We start from the raw sequence: 24106 nt of genomic DNA, 5'->3' as shown, positions 1-24106 counted from the left end.
GTCATGGCAGAGGTGATGCTGACATCTGATTCTTGCCGGGACAAAGATATAAGACAACAGGTCCCATGATGTCTTATAGTTGTCCCTCTGACCAGAAAGGGTCTGCCTTGTGATAAGGACATGCTTCGATCCTTTCAAGAGAAGAACTGCATTGGAGTTAGCCTTCCCTACTCCTTTCTTGCTGAGGGTTGCAGCATGTCTAATCCTGTCATTGAAGCCGCTCTGGAGAATCAGTTTGTTTCATGATATGGTCCAGGGTTTTTTCAGGGCTAGAGTAGGGGTCCAAAGGCAAAGCTTCTAGAATTCAGGTGTTGGCACCAATGACCATATAATATTGGTTTCATGTTAGATTGAGCAAAAGGTCAAAAGGCATTCACTAATTCGGGTGGAGAGGGGTGGTTCCTGAACTAGCTCATTCTTGAAGGCAAAAGTAACTTCATAAAACAATGTTCCTCTTCTGTTTATCACTCCAAAAAGTGTACCTTTTTGGTTCATTAAATTGGCCATATTAGAAACAGTTGATGCTGTAGACAATAGGTCCAGGAGTAGGCCACTCAGCCCTTCGAGCCAGCACGGCTAGTTCTCCAGTGATGCTGTTACTCAACCTGCACTAGCTGGGTACTTTTATTATTGAGCACACCACCACCAATGGAACTGGATCTCCTTGCTGATATTATTCTTTCAACCAACCCTCTGAAATAAATTAATGTTAATTATCTAATTTGATGATTGTAGGACACTGAACAAATGACTAATTTCACACCATTTTGAAAATCATTTATTGACTATAGTGTTTAGAGGCCTTTTGACGTTCTCACAAACTTCATGTGGACCTGGACTGTGATAAAATATAAAACATTTATTGTTGTTCCCATATTGGTGATTATTGCTACAAAAACACTGATAATTTAGCAGATTCTGCAGAGATAATCGGTCTGTTTGCACAAAGTGTGTGAGTTATTCTATACATTTTTCATCCATGTCTGATTGTAATTTGTGTCAAGATTAGAAATATGTTTCCTCAGGATTTAAATACTTGGATATACATAGAACCAGAGTTTGAAAATCTGCTTTACCAGATCAGCAGCAAGAGATTGATTACTTTACTGGATAACATTGTTACGAGTGCCAATCTTGGCCGCAGTTGCTCTTCATCGCTGGCAGTGCAAACTCAGGCAGTCAGATGATGTGATATTGCTGCATTTCTTCTTGCACTTCTTTCAGAGCTTGGTCCAAGGTCAGTGGTGGTGATCTATGATTTCTGACATACTGTGCAAGGATTGGTACAAGTTAAGATGGCATAGGTTTAATAATTGGCAACATAGTAAGTTAAAGAGTAAATAAATTAAAATATTTCCTCTGCTTGTACCACCTTCTCCAAGTTGGTTATTTTTTAATGAAAGTATCTGAACATGTTCCTGTGATCAGTTGTATTTTTTGCATTACAACAGTGACTACATAAGTATCTAAATATTTACATGTATTTTTGGATGTACTGACGTCACATAGAAGATGCTATATAAATGCAAGTCCTTTTCTCAGACCACTGCTCAGCCTTTAGATCCCATCATTTCCCATCAGTGATGCCTTGCAGGCAAGCCACATTATCTGCCTAGATACCAGATTTTGGAATTTATTTCCCATTCTGCATTTCCTACTCTTTCTTTAACATCCTCCTTTAAATCCAACTCTTTGCAGCTTCTTCCTAATTTATTTCCTTTGATTTTTCGGTGCACTTATGATTATGACTGAAATATATTATTTCCAAATCAAAGATACTAAACAAATGCAAGACAAAATTATCAAACTTAAAATGAGTCTGTATTGTATCATCCATCTCCCCAACAAATTAAGTAGAATTGATTCTGACTGATTGAGAGGAGGAGGGTGGTCTACTTGCTTACCTCTTTAGTTTCTTCCAAAGTCGTGTAATGATATTTATCCTGTTCTATTGAATCCATAATGGACAAGTAGAGATGTTGATTGACTTGCACAAACTGGCGAGTGAGAGAGAGCTGCTGTTTCAGCAAGTCATTCAGCGCAAAAATGGCAGGACTGTATGCAGTCAGTGCTGTGGATTTGACAAGTAGAGGCAGCAGAAAGTGGCACACTAAAATGCAATACAATAATCCATAATCATGCAGTCACCACAGGACAGGTAGGTTTCATTTCCAGCACAACTCATATTATTTAAAAAAAATATGATGCTGTGTTACAAATTGACAGGACTCTTCTTTACATTGTTTTCTTTCCTCATACCGCAACTATGTGCCCAGGATATAAATAATGGAACATTAATCCAAAATGTAGACACAAAAAGCCTGAATAACCCAGCGGAACAGGCAGCATCTCTGGAGAGAAGGAATGGGTGAGGTTTCGGGTTGAGACCCTTCTTCAGACAGTCTGAACCCGAAACGTCACCCATTCCTTCTCTCCAGACATGCTGCCTGTCCCGCTGAGTTACAGTGCCCTCCATAATGTTTGTGACAAAGACCCATCATTTGAGATTTGTAATAGAAAAAAAACACATATGGTTAAAGTACACATTGTCAGATTTTAATAAAGGCCATTTTTATACAATTTGGTTTCACCATATAGAAATTACAGCAGTGTTTATACATAGTTCCCCCATTTCAGGGCACCATAATGTTTGGGACACAGCAATGTCATGTAAATGAAAGTAGTCATGTTTAGTATTTTGTTGCATATCCTTTGCATGCAATGACTGCTTGAAGTCTGCGATTCACGGACATCACCAGTTGCTGGGCGTCTTCTCTGGTGATGCTCTGCCAGGCCTGTAGTGCAGCCATCTTTAGCTTATGCTTGTTTTGGGGGCTAGTCCCCATCAGTTTTGGGGGGGGGGGGGGGGGGGGGGGGGGGGGGGGGGGGGGGGGGGGGTGTGTTGGGGGGGGGTTTGGGGTTTAGGTCCGTTGAGTGACTTGGCACTCAAGAATTGACCATTATTTAGCTTTGAAAAACTCCTTTGTTGCTTTAGCAGTATGTTTGGGATCATTGTCTTGCCGTAGAATGAACCGCCGGCCAATGAGTTTTGAGGCATTTGTTTGAACTTGAGCAGATAGGATGCGTCTATACACTTCAGAATTCATTATGCTACTACCATCAGCAGTTGTATCATTAATGAAGATAGGTGAGCCAGTACCTTCAGCAGCCATAACACACCGTGTTTCACAGATGAGGTGGTATGCTTTGGATCTTGGGCAGTTCCTTCTCTCATCCATACTTTGCTCTTGCCATCACTCTGATCTCAGTTAATCTTCATCTCATCTGTCCACAAGACCCTTTTCCAGACTGTGGTTGCTCTTTTAAGTACTTCTTGTACTTCTTGGCTATCCTATTTTTGCAGCTAACCAGTGGTTTGCATCTTGCAGTGTAGCCTCTGTATTTCTGTTCATGAGGTCTTCTGCGGACAGTGGTCATTGACAAATCCACACCTGACTCCTGAAGAGTGTTTCTGACTATGTATAAACACAGCTGTAATTTCTACATGGTGAAACCAAAATGTATAAAAATGGCCTTTATTAAAATCTGACAATGTGCACTTTAATCACATGTGATTTTTTTTCTCTATTACAATTCTCAAATTGTGGAGTACAGAGGCAAATAAATAAATGATGGATCTTTGTCCCAAACATTATGGAGGGCACTGTACTTCAGCTTTTTGTCTATCTTCCGTTTAAACCAGCATCTGCAGTACCTTCCTACACATTAATCCAAAATGTATGACCAACAATCACCTCACCACCAACACCATCACAATATCATTTCTCCTCCCAGGTAGTTTTCAACAATGTATAGATTGCAAGATTTGGTGCCCAGAATGTAGTTCATCTGATTATCAGGTCACAGGGCGGCACGGTAGCGCAGCGGTAGAGTTGCTGCTTTACAGCGAATGCAGCGCCGGAGACTCAGGTTCGATCCTGACTACGGGTGCTGCACTGTAAGGAGTTTGTACGTTCTCCCCGTGACCTGCGTGGGTTTTCTCCGAGATCTTCGGTTTCCTCCCACACTCCAAAGACGTACAGGTATGTAGGTTAATTGGCTGGGTAAATGTAAAAATTGTCCCTAGTGGGTGTAGGATAGTGTTAATGTACGGGGATCGCTGGGCGGCACGGACTTGGTGGGCCGAAAGGGCCTGTTTCCGGCTGTATATATATGATATGATATGATTAACAAGTCACTGATTAAAATTAAAGTACCAGTGATAAGCTACAAAATTCATCACCGAGTTTCAGATTCCCAAATCAACTTTAGCCTCTTCAACATTCCCTTTGATTTATCATGCCACCCAATCTACTAGATTGCTGGATGCGTGATGGTGCTACCTGTGGCATATTCAGCTATCTTTTTATTTAACTTTTTATGTTTAAAAACTCTGAGCGATTCAAACCTGAACTTTTAGATTCCCAGAGGTAGATTTGCATGCTGCACAATATAATTCCACATTTTAAATACAATGTGCCTGGTCTTTATGAAACCTTTTTGAAGATAAAAGCAATCTTTGAGGTATCATCTAATATCCCAACAATTAGCTTGTTACACATTTCTTGATGGATAGAGGAATTGTGAGTGAAATCACAGAGAAAACTGTATATAAAGCATTTTAAGATACACAGTTACAGATAAGGCACTATATTATTGCAATTATTAATTTGTCTTTAACAGACATCTGGACAGGACATGTATATGAAAGGATTTGAGGGATATGGGCCAAACATAGGTTGGTGGGAATAGTGTAGATGGGGCATCTTGGTCAGCATGGCAAATTGGGTTGAAGGGCCTGGTTCCATGCTGTATTAGTCCCCCAGGCAACTGCACTGCTGAAAATATAAGCAGTTTACATCAATAGCCTCAATTTGAGAATATTGTCCCACATTTTAGATTTCTAACTTCCCAACCACAGCTTCTATCCTTTTTTCACATCAACTTGCTCAAATGAGTACAGATTTGATCAGAATTGTTTTGTACCTCGTTAATTCTACTATTCTACATCGTTATTCAGCTTCCTGTTTCATAGTTGGCATAATTTTACGATGATTAATCTACCTACGCAGATTCTATTTTAAGAAGGTAATATACTCCATCCGATCAACTTCAGATGCATAGGTTATTTCAATATACCTTTGCAACTTTACATGCCATTACCAAACATCATTTGCCATTGCGGATTTACTAGATGTTGCACACTTCTGTTTAGTATTGTTACATAATGTTACATGCAAAATATTTACCTTCCATTGCCTCAGGGCTGATAACATGACTGGCAATAGGGGTAGGATCCACATATGCAGCTCCAAGAGATGTTCCAAGTACTGCCAGTCTTTCATCTGTGAAAAGAGTAATGAATGCTTATTTAAGAGACACAAATCTATCATTATAGAACATAGAACAGAACCGTACAGTACATGAACAAGTCCTTTGGCCCACAATGTCTGTGCCAGACATGATGCCAAAATCATTACATCCATCTGGACATAATCCGTATCCCTCCATTCCCTCCATATCCAAAAGGCATGAGAAACCACTAGTTTCCTCCTCCCTGACTCTGTCTGATGAAGGGTCTTGACCTGAAACGTCACCTATTCCTTTTCTCCAGAGATGCTGCCTGACCCACTGAGTTACTCCAGCATTTCACGTCTATCTTCGGTGTAAACCAGCATCTGTAGTTCCTTCTTACGCAATCCTCCCCAACAGTTTCCCTACCACTGACGTGAGGCTCACTGGCCTATAATCCCTGGATTCTCCCCTCTTCCCTTAAATAAAGAAACAACATTCCAAATTCTGAAATTAATATACCCAATGACCGAGTCTTCACAGAGAAGTGAAATCTAACGAATTGTGAAAATCTTGATGAAAAAAAAAAATCTCAGTCCTTAAAAACTGATCCCTTCATCTCTGAAAAGAGTGGCCATTCCTGGCAATCTCAAGAAAATAACCATTGTGGCCAACCATAAAACAGGGGACAAATCTGACTTTGGCAACCACAGAAGGAATTACGTCTCTTTTATTCCATGTAATGTATGGTCTGTATCCTTTTGAACAGCCTTCTAACCATTTCTAGTAGATTCTCCTAGAAAGGCAGTGTGCTCATCTTCACGTTGTTCTCTGCATATCTGACTGTCATACACTTCTCCTGAGATGGCATACCCTCTGATAAGCATTGAGTGGGCAAGTAATCTAATTTTTGTTGTTTCTGGGCTTAAAAACTCATGACCAAGATCATTCTCAACCCTCCGGTTGTGGATAACTACTGTACAAAAACTACGGTCCAAAAACGCTCACCAAATCCACCCAAAACTTCATCCTCAACATTGATGGTCTCCCAGTATCCACCTCACCTCACATCCGGAATCTTGGAATCATCCTTGATCAAACCCTCTCCTTCGACAAACACATCAAACACATCACAAAGACAGCCTTTTTCCACCTCAAAAACATTGCCCGTCTCCGTCCATCCCTCTCCTCTACAGCTGCATAAACCCTCATCCACGCCTTCATCACCTCCCGTCTGGACTACTGCAACAGCCTCCTCTATGGCGCACCCTCAAAAATCATCAATAAACTTCAATACATTCAAAACTCCGCTGCCCGTCTACTCACACACACCTCGATCCGTGACCATATCACCCCCGTCCTTTATAAACTCCACTGGCTCCCCATCCCCCAGAGAATCCAGTACAAAATCCTCCTCATAACATACAAAGCCCTCCATAACCTGGCCCCATCCTACCTGACCGACCTCCACAGGCACACTCCCACCTGCACCCTCCGCTCTGCCGCTGCCAATCTCCTATCCCCCCCACATCCGGACCAAACTCAGATCCTGGGGGGACAGGGCTTTCTCCATCGCTGCTCCCACCCTATGGAACTCACTACCCCAAACCGTTAGAGACTCCTCCACACTCACCACATTCAAAACATCACTGAAGTCTCACCTGTTCTCTACTGCCTTCAACCACTGAAGGTCACCTCACCTTCTGTCTCCTTTCTCTGTTCATTTATTTATTTACTTATTTATCTATTTATTCATTTCCCTATGTTCTCAAAATCTCTGTAAAGCGTCTTTGAGTATATGAAAAGCGCTATATAAATAAAATGCATTATTATTATTATTATTATTATTACATCAGTTTAGTTTTCAAATGGCTTACAAAGGGTTGTAAATTCCTTCAATGTTTCTAATATAGAACTTGACCTGTCATTGAATGTCAACAAAACAAAGGTCTTACAATAACATCCTCTAGGCTAGATGATTAAATCTCTTGTGTCATTCAAAGGGACGGATCTGGAAGATGTGGAACACTTTCTGTACCTCAACAGGCACTGCTCCCTAGACTGGCAACAATGAAAAAATCTAGTATTGGGTCAACTGCACTGGTGCTGCTTTCAATAAGCTGTGTCAAATGTCTTCAAAAATGTACATCTTTGAGAGTCAATGAAGGTCTTGGTTTATGTGAGTTTAATGCAGACTAACTATTTTGCTGCAGAGAAACTTGGACCCAAAACAAATTAAAACCTTTTGAGAGCTACCACCAATGTGGCTGAATCAAATCCTGGATTCAAATGAGACGATCACCAGACCAATGCAAAGACCCTGTGTAAAGCTGCATCCACCAGCAATGAAGCCTTGCTTTTGAAAAATACGCTCTGGTGGATTACTGTGTCCAGATGCTCAAGATCCATCTCCCCTACCAAGTTCCCCTCAGCTCTATCAATTGCCAGGCTTTGTCCTGACCCCACCTCTTTTCCAGCTTTCTGTAAATGAAAGTAAAAATATTCATAGACTAACCTCTGTGCCACGTGTAATGAAATCCAGATGGTTGTGTCTGTATTGCTGTATCTTTTACAGCCACTTTGGATAGTTTTAACTTTGTATATCTCACTGACTGGGAGGACTCTGTGCAGGTTGCTAGATTGGATTGGTCTGGAGTTGGGGATGAGGATGTTGAGTAGAAAGTGTTATCAGAATAATCAGTTCTTGACTCCTCTTCAGACGACTGCTGAAAATGTGATTCATCCTGATCCATTTTTACCGATGGCACTTCACAGTTAGAAGTTTCAAAGTCTTCTGAGTATTTGGAACACAGGGTGCTCTGATCATCTACTTCTAATTGCTCAGGCACATTCCCTGGAGATTTTCTTCCCTTCTTTGATACATTGGAATCTTCATTTAAACATTCAGAGATGTCACTTCCGGTTGCATCAAATTCTGCCCAGATCTCATTTTCCAAGTTATTTGCATTTTTCTCTCTTGAAAGTTTAGTGGGTTGGGAACATGAACTGATGACCTCATTTGTCATGTTTAACCTTGAGTTGTGGGAAACTGACTGTTTACTTTGATCACCCAAGTGCTGGATCTCTTCATTCTTCAAAAAAACAGATCAACAAAACTGTCTTTATAAAACATTCCTAAACACTGAAGTACATACAAGTAACGAGTGATATAAACATATTACTCAATTAGCTGCTTAAACATTAATAGCATATACTATATCTCCTTGATAGCTCAGCCAAAAGATCCGTAGCAAACAAACTCAATTTACTTTATGATTTCTCAAATTTACCAGAACTGTCATCTGTGATAATGGCTCAGTTTTCTCTCCCTAGTGCACTGCCTAACTAGTTGGTATGTCCTAGAATGCTGCATTTTGCAACTTTTACATCCCTTTGTTTGTTTTCTCACTCTCAAATTGCTCATATATCACAGTTTTTATGGTCCTTTGTTCAGATTCTCTCTCTCTATCTGTCCCCATTAATCCATCGACCAGAATTACAGCTTCTCCCCTTGCAATCGTATTATACTCCATTTATCCTGTCCAATCCTGCACCATGTTTTCTGCAACTTAAAACCAACATGCTTTCTCTCATTTTCAATTCTGACCAAGGGTGTTTGACCTACGAAGTTAACTCTGTTTCTCATTCTACTGATGCTGCCTGACCTTTTGTGCGTTTCCAGCATTTTCTATTTTTACTCAGAAAATTAAAGTTAGTTTAAAGGTAGAGAAACAGAAATTACAACGTCCTCAGAAAATGTAGTGTTGATATGAATTATGTGCAAAAATCCAACCCTAGTCATTTCCAACGGTGTGGTCACCAAGCATGATTGACTGCAGAATTACCCATTCATCTGTCTGCCTGATTTTGGGACAATCATTACCTGCAGTAAAAAAAACCTCCAGTCCACACTGCAATATTGTTAAATGTATTCAAGAGAGAGTTAGATATAGCTCTTGGGGCTAACGGAATCAAGGGATATGGGGAAAAAGCAGGAACAATGTACTGATTCTGGATGATCAGCCATGATCATATTAAATGGTGGTGCTGGCTCGAAAGGCCGAATGGCCTACTCCTGCACTTACTTTCAATGTTTAAATAACTAAAAACATGAAGCCTAATTCAAATAATTCAAAAAGGAATCCTTCTAATTACCCTTCCACCTTGCAGCCATTCCTCTCTAATCAAATGAATAGGATTGCAGTTCCTGTACCAAGTATAAACTGTTCCAGGCTCAGTGGTCACATTTCAGAAGGTTGTGCTCTGCTACATGATGTTCTGGGGCAGGGTGGCGGTCCAACATTGGTGTGCAGCCTTGAACTTGCCATTTTCCAGCTCAAACCAGAATAACAAGCCACTCACCAACTTTGATTTCTTAATAACTTTCAGAAAAGCTATTGCGGTAACCTTCTTATGATTATCAATGTGCTCCTTGTTAGATACATGCATTGTCTGTTTATTATTTCTGAACCGATCAGGAAAGATCCAATTGGACTAGAAAAAAGGCAGTGCAGAACTCATATTGGTGCAACATTCTGATTGCAGACCCTGTCATTACGACTGGCTTAAGCTTCATTGTGACATTTAAGTGAGCTTTTAAAATATTAGATTGGCAGATCACCCACTTGAAGATAAGAAAGTGCAAGTTATTGCACAAATTTTAAACCTTGTAGCCACTTCCAGAGGCCAATGCTGAAATGGATTTGACAATGGCATAGTATAGTTAGACAGAAAAATGTTAGAACCAGTTACCTTCAAAGCCAGTGATTTGTTCATACATTTTTGTTCAACAGATGGAACAAAATCCTCTAGAGTCAAAATATTTAGTTTGAAGTCTGAAACATACAAGGAATATATTAGAACTTAATACCGTATTTAAGTTACTATTGTACAAATTACTATTGTATAATTCAGTTATAAAAAGCAGATACTGAAATAACACCTCCCAATTACAGCATGGGAAACATAGCCCAGTGAGTTTAAGGGGTACACAGGAAATAGAACTAGGTATATTTAAATGGAAGCAGAGCAGAGTTTTTATAAGGAACATGGGCCCCAAAAGGCTTGAAGTGAGATTGGGAATTGAAGCCCCAATGTGTTAATGCATGGGTCCCAGGGTTCCAAAGTGTTAAAGGGGCATGGGAATTAGCAACTGGTATTGAACAAGTGAATGGAGGATATAGAGTTGTAATCGATGTTAGTAGCTAGCCTATCTGCTGAGATAGAGATAGTGATATCCAGAAAAAGAGAAGTGTCAGTAATTGACCGTGAAGGTAAGGGCAGGGTGGAAATTGATAACAACAAAAGGTCTTATCGAAACGTATAAGATTATTAAGGGGTTGGACACATTAGAGGCAGGAAACATGTTCCCAATGTTGGGGAGTCCAGAACCAGGGGCCACAGTTTAAGAATAAGGGGTAGGCCATTTAGAACAGAGATGAGGAAAAACTTTTTCAGTCAGAGTTGTGAATCTGTGGAATTCTCTGCCTCAGAGGGCAGTGGAGGCCAATTCTCTGAATACATTCAAGAGAGAGCTAGATAGAGCTCTTAAGGATAGCGGAGTCGGGGGGTATGGGGAGAAAGCAGGAACGGGGTACTGATTGAGAATGATCAGCCATGATCACATTGAATGGCAGTGCTGGCTCGAAGGGCCGAATGGCCTACTCCTGTACCTATTGTCTATTGTCATGAAATCGTCAAGTTCTCATGAGTCCAAGAGAGAGTACCAATGCAGTCATCGATGTGCCAGAAAGAGTTGCGTGGGCCCAGGTAGGACTGAAAGAAAGACGATTCCACATATCCCACAAAATAAAAGGGATAGCTTGGGCCCATTACTACAATTCTGATCTGGAGAAAATTATTGGAATTGAAGAAGTAGTTCAATATGAGGACAAGTTCAGCCAGATGAATGAGTGTATTGGTGGAGGGGAACTGGATAGGTATTGGCTCTAGAAAGAAGTGGAGGGCACTCAAACCATTCTGATGTGGTCATGCCCATCGTGAAGATGAGCTTTTTGGGACCGCAAGGAACTGGAAATTGTCAAAGGCCTGGCTGAAAAGGTGACATGATACAGGAGAACTCCAGGAATCTAATTTACCAGCTTGGGATGAGTTCAAGAAACAGTTAGATATTTCAAGAAGGAGTGAATAGATTAAAATGGTGAGAAGTAAATGTGAAACAGAGATCATTTTTTAAAAAGGGACACATTTATTGGTCCAAAAGACCCTTTCCTATTGCTACAATTTTCAATGTAACTTTAGTTATCATATTGTACATAGCAGGGATAGATACAAATCATCATAAGAAAAAGGTGAAGAGCAGACTCTTTATAAAAGTATCCAATTTTATGTTTGACCAATTCAAATCAGGATGCAAATAGGTACTTACCTTCAAAGGTCTCGTCAAGACTTTCGACATCATCAGCAATAGAGGGTTCAGTAAATAACTCATCCAGAGATTTAATCTCACTTCGGTCAGTTGAGGAAGTTGGGATATGTTTTACAAATTTCATTCTTGGAGACAGACTCAGTTGGGGGGAGCCGACACTGGGTGGAGAAGGCATTCTTAGATGGCCCCTTGGATAGTTTCTCAAGACAGACTACAATTAAAATGGAGCAGCAGTCAAAAAGAGACCAGTAGACCAAATATTTAAATATTTGCAACAAATAAATTGATAACCTTCTCGATTTGGTTATTATTTATGTGCTTTCACCTAGACCAAGGAGTGTGTTGAATTGAAAAAAATCTCAGTAATTGAAAACCCTGTCCTACAATGGTTCTCATTACTCTAATTTCACCAGCGTTCCTTTATGCCACACATGGTAAAATACGGCTACGATATCAATGGCGGGTCTCTCTCTTGGAATTCTTGGAATTCTCTGCCACAGAAGGTAGTTGAGGCCAGTTCATTGGCTATATTTAAGAGGGAGTTAAATGTGGCCCTTTTTGCTAAAGGGATCGGGGGTATGGAGAGAAGGCAGGTACAGGCTACTGAGCTGGATGATCAGCCATGATCATATTGAATGGCGGTGCAGGCTCGAAGGGCCGAATGGCCTACTCCTGCACCCATTTTCTATGTTTCTCTCACTTTATCTCAGGAAGTCAGTTCTTTCATCCATGCTTTGTCTAAGTCTGTAATTAAATCTGGAGCTGAATGATCCTGGTAAAATCAAAACTGAGCCTTTGGTAAGATGTTATTGGTGAATAAGTGCTGTTTGATAGAACAGTTGATGCCATAGATGATAGTGATAACCAGCTGCATTGGATCTGTCCTGCAATTTGTTGGTTTGACCTTTCTGGTTACATATTACCAGGTGAATGACAGTCTTGAAGCGCTGGGAGTAGAGGCATGGCTGCTCTCAAGTACAAACTTTCAGTACAAAACAATCAGGATGTTGTTTGGTCTTGTACAATTTTCTATATATAGTGCTCTCAGCCATTATATAAATATAAATTAGCATGAATTGAATTGACTAAAGCCTGATTTCTTTATATTAAATACACGTGAAGGAATTATTGAATATGGTACAGAATGAAGAATATGGTACTGAAAATTTAGAAACATTTATACCAGGAAGTGACGACCCATAGACAGAACATTAGCTGACTGATGGAAAGCAAAAGACTAAATGGATGTTGTTCAGAAAGGCAATGATGTTTCAACCCTTCGTTGCAAGTTACTGTTGGTGGCAAGGTCAGCATTTATTATCCATCTCTATAAAGGATCAAAGTGGCAGTTTCAGAGAAGATACGTGAATCTTGACTGATCAGTCAGATAACATATTTCCTTTCCCAAAGGAAGTAAATTAATTATACGGTTATTATTTAAATGACAATCTGATAATTTCATGGTCACTATTACTGTTACAAATAAATCTGAATTCGGGCATCTCAAGGGCGATGGCAAGATACTGACTCTTGATATACAACTGCACGAATTGGGGATATTGAGCACAATCTTAAAATTTGTTAATTACACAAGTGTTTCACAACCAATGAGGACGGGTGTGAAAGATGTCAAAGGTGGAGAAAGTGGAATATGCAAAAAGTAACAGATTAATTTGATATAGTTAAGCGAGAAGCAATAAATGTTGGGAGGGAGAAAATATAATAAAGGGGTTTAAATTCATCCTTGGTCCTATTAAATGCGCAACAAACTAGGAGCTGTGAATTGTACTGCACTACCAAAATTCAGTTCCTTTGCCATCGACAGAATTGAATATCTGAAGAAAAGTACAATCTGCAGCTGTTACCCTGGCAAAGGGTTTAGTGCAAGTGACTAAAACCATTTTCTAACCCTTTGTGTATACCATCAATGAAAGAATTCTGAATGTTCAAAAATATAATTTCTGAATCCTGAAAGATGTTAAGTGATTGAGAACGAATTTCTACCCCCTTCTGTATACAATCAATGAAAGAATTCTGAAAAAGTTCAAAATTATAATTTCAAGGAAGTGTAAATGCAGGTGTACAAGTCTATAAAAAAATAAAATCATTGGCATTGTGGATTTAATCCATTAGAGCACAGTGTGCACGCATAAAAGAAACAAACGTGTATACAATATTAATTAGATTGTAAGTGGTAGGCACAAAATTATAGCAAAGTTACAGGCCAAGTACAATGTAATTTAATCAAGGTAATGTAAGTGATAGGAAACCATGGTTATACTAAGATTTATACTGTGAAAGATTTCTTGGTTTATACAATGTTTGGGGTGCATGCTTCATTGACCAGCTGGGAAAGGTACAACCACAATGCTCTCAAGTAAGGGCCCCTGGATTTAGATCCAGCAGCAATGAAGGACTGATGATATTTTTTCAAGGCAGCATATTACATGATTTGAAGGGAAAGTTGCAGGTGGCAAAGTTCCCCATGAACTGCATCCCGCTCTCCCAGCTTGTCCTGCTTGGTGTTCGAGGTCACAGATTTGGTGAGATGGGGGTAGGAGTGGGTGGGGGAGGGCCTTGCAGGATGCTATCAGAATAGATTGCATAACAAACTGCAGTGCAATTTGTAGATGGAACACACTACAACCACAGTGCACCAAAGGTGAAGGGCATAAATGTTTCAGGTGGTGGATACAGTGTTAAATAAGTGGGTTGCTTTATCCTGGGTGGTGTTGACTATTATTGAATACCTCGACTGCACTTACCTATCACACTTTTGTCTTATGCCTTAATGACAGTGGTTCGGCTTGGAATGTCAAAAGGATACTTCACTCATCACAGGATATAAAGCTCAAAGTACAATATTATCCATTTGTGTTTCTGGTCAAAGGTAATCTTTGGGATATAGATGGTCGGGGGCTGGTGATAGAAATGCCATTGAACATCAGGGATAGTCAGAGTCGCTTCTGCTGGAGTTAGTCATTGTTGAAAGGGCCCCTGGATTTAGTGATATGAAAAGTGTTTGCCACATTTCCGTGATGTATAGCACTATGACTCCATGTCATCAACATTTGAATCAGTACTAAGGAAGTCATGGGCTAATTTCCTCCAGGCTAATCCTGTACATGCTGTAAACTTTGAAGCCCTTGGGATCCTGCCGTTACCTCAATTGCCAAGAGTGCCAAATATGTGCCACGCGGTGTCCATTCACTCAACACCAACCCTCACCTTACCCTCTTCAATATTCCTGTATAATTTGTGCTTCTGATAAGGATCAGCCTTTGGTAAATTCATGCTCAACGCATCTTCATAATCTGCAGTATCTGATTTTTTATAAACTTAACAAAATTATTCATTCAAATAAAGTAAAAATATTCTGTGTACTGACTCTTCAAATTGGTTTTGTACAGCTTTCAATTTTCCACCCTCCATTAACTTCATTACTGTGCATCTCTAAACCTCTTTTGCTCTACCATTGGTGGCTTTGCTTTTACTTATCTAGCCCAACCTAAAATTCCCACCTGGTGTCTTTCATAACTCTCCTTAAATCCTATTTCTTTCAGCAAGCTTGTGGTTATATGTCCTAATATTAGTTCATACCCCCTAGTATTTCCATATGTAGTTTGGTTTCAAACTTTGTCGGACAAGGCTCTTGCAATGGTTTTAAGGCGCATTCCTGCATTAAAAACAAGTTACAAATGTACGTTGTCATTGAAATAATACTACCTTTTTGTGTAATTTGGAACTGTATTGTAGGCTCCCTTGTGATCTTTTAAGAAGTTCACTTTCATCAGAGAGTTCCAGGGAGTCTCCTAACATCTTTTTCATTTCTTCCTCATCACTATCAATAGTGGGCACTTCAACTGGAGTCCGAAGATATGCATGAGGCAGGTCTTTTTTTGAAGCTTCTTTATTCTGAAACTCAGCTTTTAAATCCTGTTTTGCCGCAGTATTCATTGTTCTCTTCAGGAACCTGCTCCCTTTCCCACTCAGCTCAGTACTTGACTTAGGGGAGATTTGTTCATCGTCATACATCTGTAAATTTTTATCTTGATTGATTTGATGTTTATTCAGCTTCCTGTTCATGATTTTGTTTTCTATTTGTGCCAGTCTGGCCAGCACAGTATTGGAGGACCCAGCCGTTGCTGGTGCAGCGTAAAGGTTTTTTGTGTTTGCTTCATCAACTTTTTTCAATGCACAATTGCTCACTTTCAGATTCTGTGTTACTGCCAATTTGTCCCCTTTCTTCAAGAACTGATCGTAAGTCAATAACTGCTCACTGATGCCTTCTGCTGGCTTGATAGTGGCTGCAGTTATTGCAAATTGTTTTCCTTTCCATTCTCTTTCAACTGTGTCCTCCATTGAAAGATCACTTAGATCACTAATTTCATTGTTGAAAGGGCTAACCATCAGGGCACTGTTTTTCTTGCAGCCAATCATATAGTCCTGCAAATCAAGAGATTAAAAGATTAAAACACAGTTACAGTTATCATTTCAAAGAGAAAGCACATAGGTTCATGTAATTCCAGTAGTCGAACCTAACACCTTCACGTTTTCAATATCATTTGAATGAAGAGGAAGAGCTTTGAGGGGAAATCAAAGCTATTCACTTGAGAGGCATTGCCAGAAATACCATTGTTCAGCATCAATGCAAAATGGGAAGGGAACAAAATAAAATGAGAAAATCCAGAAACTGAAGATATTGTTATTAAATAAAATCAGTATTTTCATTACCTGAAGTTCATCTCCATGGACATTTAAACTCTCTAACATTCTTCGCCCAGAGAGCTGGGCCTGGGCTCTTGCTAGGGCAGAACCTTCAAGTCCACTTCTTCTGAACATCCTAATAAAAGCACAATACCTGGTCAGGTAAGAGGATTAGTGACAGACATTCTTTCAACAATAAATAAATGATTGTTTGCAAACATATTCCCATCTCTGCCCCCAAAAAAAGCCACCTCTAGCATCTCTTCCAGTTTCAAATGGTTGGCTGCTAGCAATAGATAGTACAACTGTAACCGGTCCTTTTCAGTGTCCAGTCCACACCATGACATCTGATGTGGCCCATGGACCTATCCTTGGCCATCTCCAATTTCTCATCTAGGGCGACATGGTGGCGCAGAGGCAGAATTGCTACTTACAGTGCCAGAGATCCGGGTTGAATCCTGACAATGGGTGCTGTCTGTAAGGACTTTGTACGTTCTCTCCGTGACATGCGTGGGTTTTCTTCCAATTCACTGGTTTCCTCCCACACTCCAAAGACATAAATGTTTGTAGGTTAATTGGCTTGGTGAAATTGTAAATTGTCCCTTGTGTGTGTAGGATAGTTTTAGTACGCGGGGATCGGCACAGGCTCGGTGGGCCGAAGGGCCTGTTGCCGCGCTGCATCTCGAAGCTAAACTAAACTAATCTACACTGACAATATATTTGAAAACATAATTCCTGATGACCAGAGTTGCAAACCAGGTGCAACTTATTGCTGGAAAAATAGACCTGAATGGCCCTTCTGATAAACAAAATATCCAACACCCAGGTTACATAATCTGTGGGCTGCTGACTGATCCTATCATTCAGATCCTTTTAATGTCTTTCTGTAACCAAAACCAAACCCTTTCTGTAACCAAAAGCTGAAGGCATTTATGACTTTGGCAGTTATTATTAAAATTTGGCTAGCTGGTCTACTCAGCAGCTGTTTCAGCAGGCAGGAAATGTTAGCAACTACCTGACATAAGAATCTGAGACACTAGACTGACATTTTGAGGAAGCTTATCTTTTGCGAGTAGACAATAGACAATAGGTGCAGGAGGAGGCCATTCGGCCCTTCGAGCCAGCACCGCCATTCAATGTGATCATGGCTGATCATTCTCAATCAGTACCCCGTTCCTGCCTTCTCCCCCATACCCCCTGACTCCGCTATCCTTAAGAGCTCTATATAGCTCTCTCTTGAATGCATTCAGAGAATTGGCCTCCACTGCCTTCTGAGGCAGAGAATTCCACAGATTCACAACTCTCTGACTGAAAAAGTATTTCCTCATCTCAGTTCTAAATGGCCTACCCCTTATTCTTAAACTGTGGCCCCTTGTTCTAGACTCCCCCAACATTGGGAACATGTTTCCTGCCTCTAACGTGTCCAACCCCTTAATAATCTTATACGTTTCGATAAGATCCCCTCTCATCCTTCTAAATTCCAGTGTATACAAGCCGAGTCGCTCCAGTCTTTTAACATATGAAGTCCCGCCATTCCGGGAATTAACCTAGTAAACCTATACCTTGTTTCCCTACACATCCCTGCCCTCTCACTCCTCGCACATCGGCTCTTTTCTCTCAAGTCCCTGGGCCACTTTCACTATCTCATCATCCCCCCCCATCTCTCCCACTCCTCCAGCCTTCCTTCTCCCTACTCCTCCGCGCTCTCTCCCACTCCTCTGGCACTTGCTCCCCTAAATCCTCTGCTGCTCACTCTTCCGCATACCTCCCGCCTGTTCTTTCCCTAACCCTCCGTCCCTCCCTCTCCTTGGACCTTGCTAGGGCCTCTCTTCACTCCTGCGGTCTTCTCTCTCTCACCACTCCTCCGACTCTCTCCTCCCCATTCCACTGGCTTCTCTCTCCCCAATCCCCCTTCCCTCTCGCCTCCCAGACGTTTGTCCCTCCAAATAGCTAATGTTTCAGTCCTCCCTTCCGCCAATCTACCTCCCCCCTTTATTCCCAGTCGTCTGGCCCACTCTCCCTCCTCTTCCCCATCCCACTCTCCCCCCTGCACATCTCCAATAGGCTCTCCTCATTTCCCCCCCCCCCCCTCCGCTGGCCTTTACTTTCCATTTCTATAGGCACTTTCCCTCACACTTTCGACCTTTTCTCAGCCCCGTACCTCTCTCTCTTCTCTTCTGGCCCATACTCCCAAAATCCAGCGACTCCCTCTCACCCATCCCAAAAGCGCGGGCCCTCTTTCTCACCAATCCCCCGGGCTTCTCTCCTCACTTCCCAGGCCCTGTCTCCTCCTCCACTCTTCTACCACCTCCTCTACCAACACCTTGCATGCCTCTCAGCATCCACTGCTCCACCCCTACCCCTACTCCGTCCCTCTCACCCCTACACCTCCAGTCTCGCCTCTATTCACTCCTCCAGCCCTACCTTTTCCACATTCCACTGGCCCTCCCTATCTCTACTTCTCTGGCACCCTCGGCTCCCACTCCGGCCCTCTTCTCGCAATCCTCCGTCAATCTCGCCACGGTGGCGCAGCGGTAGAGTTGCTGCCTTACAGCGCTTGCAGCACCGGAGACCCGGATTCGATCCCAACCATGGGTGTTGTCTGTACGGAGTTTGTACGTTCTCCCCGTGACCGCGTGGGTTTTTTCCGAGATATTCGGTTTCCTCCCACACTCCAAAGATATACAGGTTTGTAGGTTAATTGACTTGGTGTATGTGTAAAATTGCCCTTAGTGTGTGCGGGGATCGCTGGTCAGTACGAACGGTGGGGCGAAGGGCCTGTTTTCCCGTTGTATCTCTAAACTAAACCACTCCATCACACACTCTCTGAGAGTCCCGTATTAGGTTCGCGGGCCGCTGTAGGCCCCGACAATGTAGGCTAACAGCTTGTTAGTGTTAATACAATACAATACAATATATATTGTCATTGTACAGGGGTACAACGAGATTGGGGATGTGCCTCCCAAATGATGCAATAAATCAATTAGCTAGTCAGTATTAATTTAAAGAACCCAATGAAACAAATTAGAACAGTTTTAAAACAGAATAAAGTGCAAGTAGATCTGTGCCGGTTCACTGTGCGATGTGACCATCTGGCTCAGCAGGACCGGTTCATAGCAGCTATGGCCCTGGGGATGAAGCTGTTCCTGAGTCTGGAGGTGCGGGCCTTGAAGGCCTTGTATCGTCTGCCCGATGGTAGAAGTTCGAACAGACTGTTGCAGGGGTGTGAAGAGTCTTTGTGGATGCTGGTGGCTTTTCTGAGGCATTGTGTGTTGTAGATGCCCTCCAAGGCTGGTAGCTGTGTTCCGATAGTCTTCTGAGCTCTATGGATTACCCGCTGAAGAGCTTTCCTCTCTGCCTCCATGCAGCTGAGATACCACACAGGGATGCCATGTGTTAGGATGCTCTCTATGGTGCAGCGGTAGAAGGTCGTCAGCAGCTGTTGGGGAGCTCGGAGTTTGGGGAGCGGGGCTGAGTGTGTTTGGGGAGCGGGGCTGAGTGTGTTTGGGGAGCGGGGCCGAGTGTGTTGGAGGAGCGGGGCCGAGTGTGTTGGGGGAGCGGGGCCGAGTGTGTTGGGGGAGCGGGGCCGAGTGTGTTGGGGGAGCGGGGCCGAGTGTGTTGGGGGAGCGGGGCCGAGTGTGTTTGCGGAGCGGGGCTGAGTGTGTTTGGGGAGCAGAGCCGAGTTGCAACCCGCCTCCCGGCCTGGGCGGCCGTCATTGGTGGAGTGGGAGCACGTGGCCGCTGGCTGGGTGACGTCACCTTGTCCCGTATTTAAGGCCCCTTTATAACATATGCTACGGGCCCTGCACTAGCTTAATCCGGCACTGACTGGGAGCTGCTGCAAGCTGCACCTGTACTGTTTGGACTGGTCAGAACTTCAAGAAGTTGATCAGCCAAATAAGCTTTCAAAGTTGTCAAAGTGACCTTTCAGACAAGTACTCCAGATAAAGCCTTCTACATAAGCAAACAGAAAAGTGGCTATTAGGTGCCAACATGTTTTGGAACAATTCTCGGTGACGTCAAGCAGTAGACAATGAATCCTGATAAGCATTAAGCATTCTCTGTAATGTTTGTAATCAAAGAGACCAATAATAAACCCATCCTAAATGCAATTTAATGAAAGATAATTGGAGGTGACCAAAATAAAAAATTTGAAAATACAAATCCTATTTAACATCACGTCAACAAAGAGCAGTTTACAGTTTAAAGATAGACAGCTTAAAGAGTTGGTCTACACAGGCAAGACTAAGTGTAATTATAAAAGACGAAATTGCGGAGCATTTGGATAGGAGTAACAGGATCGTTCCGAGTCAGCATAGATTTACGAAGGGGAAATCATGCTTGACTAATCTTCTGGAATTCTTTGAGGATGTAACTAGGAAAATTGACAGGGAAGAGCCGGTGGATGTGGTGTACCTCGACTTTCAGAAAGCCTTCGACAAGGTCCCACATAGGAGATTAGTGGGCAAAATTAGAGCACATGGTATTGGGGGTAGGGTACTGACATGGATAGAAAATTGGTTGGCAGACAGAAAGTAAAGAGTGGGGATAAATGGGTCCCTTTCAGAATGGCAGGCAGTGACTAGTGGGGTACCGCAAGGCTCGGTGCTGGGACCGCAGCTATTTACAATATACATTAATGACTTGGATGAAGGGATTAAAAGCACCATTAGCAAATTTGCAGATGATACAAGGCTGGGTGGTAGTGTGAACTGTGAGGAAGATGCTATGAGGTTGCAGGGTGACTTGGACAGGTTGTGTGAGTGGGCGGATGCATGGCAGATGCAGTTTAATGTGGATAAGTGTGAGGTTATCCACTTTGGTGGTAAGAATAGGAAGGCAGATTATTACCTGAATGGTGTCAAGTTAGGAAAAGGGGACGTACAACGAGATCTGGGTATCCTAGTGCATCAGTCACTGAAAGGAAGCATGCAAGTACAGCAGGCAGTGAAGAAAGCCAATGGAATGTTGGCCTTCATAACAAGAGAAGTTGAGTATAGGAGCAAAGAGGTCCTTCTGCAGTTGTACAGGGCCCTAGTGAGACCACACCTGGCGTACTGTGTGCAGTTGGTCTCCAAATTTGAGGAAGGATATTCTTGCTATTGAGGGCGTGCAGCGTAGGTTTACTTGCAGCGTAGGTTTACTAGGTTAATTCCCGGAATGGCGGGACTGTCATATGTTGAAAGACTGGAGCGACTAGGCTTGTCTACACTGGAATTTAGGATGAGAGGGGATCTTTTCGATACATATACGATTATTAAGGGGTTGCACACGTTAGAGGCAGGAAACATGTTCCCAATGTTGGGGGATTCCAGAACCATGTGCCACAGTTTAAGAATAAGGGGTAGGCCACTTAGAACGGAGATGAGGAAAAACTTTATCAGTCAGAGAGTTGTGTATTGTCTATCGGCTACCTGACAGTTTCGTCACACAACGGTAGCGCAGCGGTAGAGTTGCTGCTTTACAGCGAATGCAGCGCCGGAGACTCAGGTTCGATCCTGACTACAGGTGCTGCACTGTAAGGAGTTTGTACGTTCTCCCCGTGACCTGCGTGGGTTTTCTCCGAGATCTTCGGTTTCCTCCCACACTCCAAAGACGTACAGGTATGTAGGTTAATTGACTGGGTAAATGTAAAAAATTGTCCCTAGTGGGTGTAGGATAGTGTTAATGTGCGGGGATCGCTGGGCGGCACGGACTTGGAGGGCCGAAAAGGCCTGTTTCCGGCTGTATATATATGATATGATATGATATGATTTGCACTCTCTCTGTCAAGGACTGCTGGAGCACCCGGTTGCTAGCCATTTTAACTTCACATTCACATACCGATCATTCTATCCTTGGCTTTTCCACTGCCAGAGTGAGGCCATGCACAAACTGGAAGAACACCACCTCATATTCTGCTTGGATGGCCTTCAAACCATGGGTATGAACACTGAATGCTCCAATTTCAAGTAATTCTCTTCCCAATCCTCCATTGCATACAAATTTCTTAAACCAACCTCTGCATCTCCCTGTTCGTTTCCCTTCCTCTTTATGCTCATTTCCATGTTCTTCCACCTGGCTTTACATTTCACATCACTTATTTCGTTATCTGATGCCCTTTTAATCTTTTGCACCTCTGGCCTTTGTCACTATCTCCACGTCTACCAATAACACTCCATTGTATCTGCTTATCACTTTTCAGGATAGACACAAAATGCTGGAGTATTTGCTGTCAGTGGGACAGGCAGCATCTCTGGAGAGAAGGAATGGGTGACCCTTTGGGTCGAGACCCTTCTCCAGTCTTGACCCGAAACGTTTTGGGGTCTATCTTTGATTTAAACCAGATCTGCAGTTCTTTCCTATCACTTTCCAGGCTTTACCCCAACCCCATCTCTCGTTTCTAGCTTTCTCGTCCCTTCTCCATCAATCTAAAGAACGGTCTCGACCCGACACGTCGACTGTCCAATTACCTCCACAGATGCTGCTTGACCTGCTGAATTCCTTCAGCAATGTGTTTTTAGCAAAGAGCAGTTCCCTGTTAAAAGACACAAATAACTCAGTAGGACGGGCAGCATCTCTGGAGAGAAGGAATGCGTGACGTTTCGGGTCGAGACCGTTCTTCAGACCTTCATTGGACTGAACGTAAGCAGCATTAACCGAACTTTACCTCATCTGCTCCCTCTGCAGCTGTGTGTATTTCTGCTACTTAAATTGAGAAAGTAACATTTTACATAGACACAGGGGTTTTGATCGAACAAACTGAACAAAAGAGTATAGCACAGTTTGACAGTTACCTACCTCACCCTCTGGGTCCCGTTTCCGGTGTTGCCTAGCTACGGTCCCCAGTGTTACGTGGTAATTCCTCCGCGTCCCGGTGTTACATGGATTTGTTTCCGGGCTGTTCGCCGCCGAATTGAGCACGTCGTGAGATGGTTTATAGTCTGATGGTACCGAGTGCGGTCCCTGAGCGAATCGAAATTAGGATCTGCTATATAGACAAAAAAAGCTTGAGTAACTCAGCGGAGCAGGCAGCATCTCTGGAGAAAAGGCATGGGTGACGTTTCGGGCCGGGACCCTTTTGAGATATGAAAGGATCTGCTCGGTTGTCAGTGAACATCAAATCAAATATTGTCGATCGTGGGCAGGAGTTGTTTATATCTATAAAAAAAAGGGTGCATGCGTAGACGACTGTGATCACAAGATGATTGTGCGCAAGAGAAAACATTTGGTCCAACCATCCGATAATCCTAGTCTATCAATTAAATATATAATCTTTTATTTAATTCAGATTTTCATTTGACCATATCTGGGAGCCTATAATATTTATTTTTTTCTAAAATTACATTTTACAATCTCGTGATGGTTCAAACCACTCACAGCCAATGAATTACTGTTGGCGGAATCACACACATTTGTGAATGGCAAATTCCCAGCGACGCAAGTTAAATTGTTTTGGCCTAAATTCCCAAACTACTTTTTCAAAATTGGCTTCCTTTGTCTGCCTCTAATTAGGATTTATTAGTTTCCATGCTGGTGTTTATAAATATATCCGGGAACGTTTGTATTTAATTTATCTCCTACCAAAAGTTACTGCAGACTTTCCTTTTATATTTTCGTATCATTTCTGTCACATTCTGTCGTATTTCTGTAGTATTGTGTGCTGGAGTAAATCCACGTTGCCTAATAATTTTGCTTATACACTACATATCTTTGTAATGTATATTCTGTCCAAACTCT

At 42.3% G+C, this 24106-nt stretch overlaps 1 protein-coding gene across 2 annotated transcripts; it reads right to left on the bottom strand.

Moving 5' to 3' along the window:
• Positions 1-671: 671 nt before the first annotated feature.
• c28h19orf44 (chromosome 28 C19orf44 homolog) lies at positions 672-23243 on the bottom strand. 2 transcript variants are annotated; one of them, XM_078423717.1, is made up of 9 exons: positions 23168-23243; positions 16415-16523; positions 15407-16126; positions 11681-11891; positions 10045-10127; positions 7808-8384; positions 5250-5345; positions 1905-2071; positions 672-1269 (listed from the first exon to the last, which is right to left on the bottom strand). In XM_078423717.1, the coding sequence occupies exons 2-9, from the start codon at positions 16520-16522 to the stop codon at positions 1180-1182; spliced, it is 2052 nt and encodes a 683-aa protein (XP_078279843.1). In that variant the 5' UTR covers position 16523; positions 23168-23243; the 3' UTR covers positions 672-1179. The 2 variants fall into 2 exon arrangements, with proteins under 2 accessions (XP_078279843.1, XP_078279842.1); XM_078423716.1 differs by lacking the exon at positions 23168-23243 and adding an exon at positions 16822-17052.
• Between the last annotated feature and the right edge of the window lie 863 nt (positions 23244-24106).

This window comes from Rhinoraja longicauda, chromosome 28, assembly GCF_053455715.1.
Source record: "Rhinoraja longicauda isolate Sanriku21f chromosome 28, sRhiLon1.1, whole genome shotgun sequence".
NCBI lineage: Eukaryota > Metazoa > Chordata > Chondrichthyes > Rajiformes > Arhynchobatidae > Rhinoraja > Rhinoraja longicauda.
This window is presented reverse-complemented; position numbering and strand designations above follow the sequence as displayed.

What these genes read in the sequence shown, in the direction of transcription:
- c28h19orf44 (XM_078423716.1), bottom strand. Translation starts at nt 16,895, where the DNA reads ATGTCACGGAGAGAACGTACAAAGTCCTTACAGACAGCACCCATTGTC. An exon ending in CAACCCGGATCTCTGGCACT is followed by an intron (nt 16,524 to 16,821) that starts GTAAGTAGCAAT and finishes TGCTTTTATTAG; the next exon opens with GATGTTCAGAAGAAGTGGAC. An exon ending in TCATTACACGTGGCACAGAG is followed by an intron (nt 5,346 to 7,807) that starts GTTAGTCTATGA and finishes CTCTTTTCACAG; the next exon opens with ATGAAAGACTGGCAGTACTT.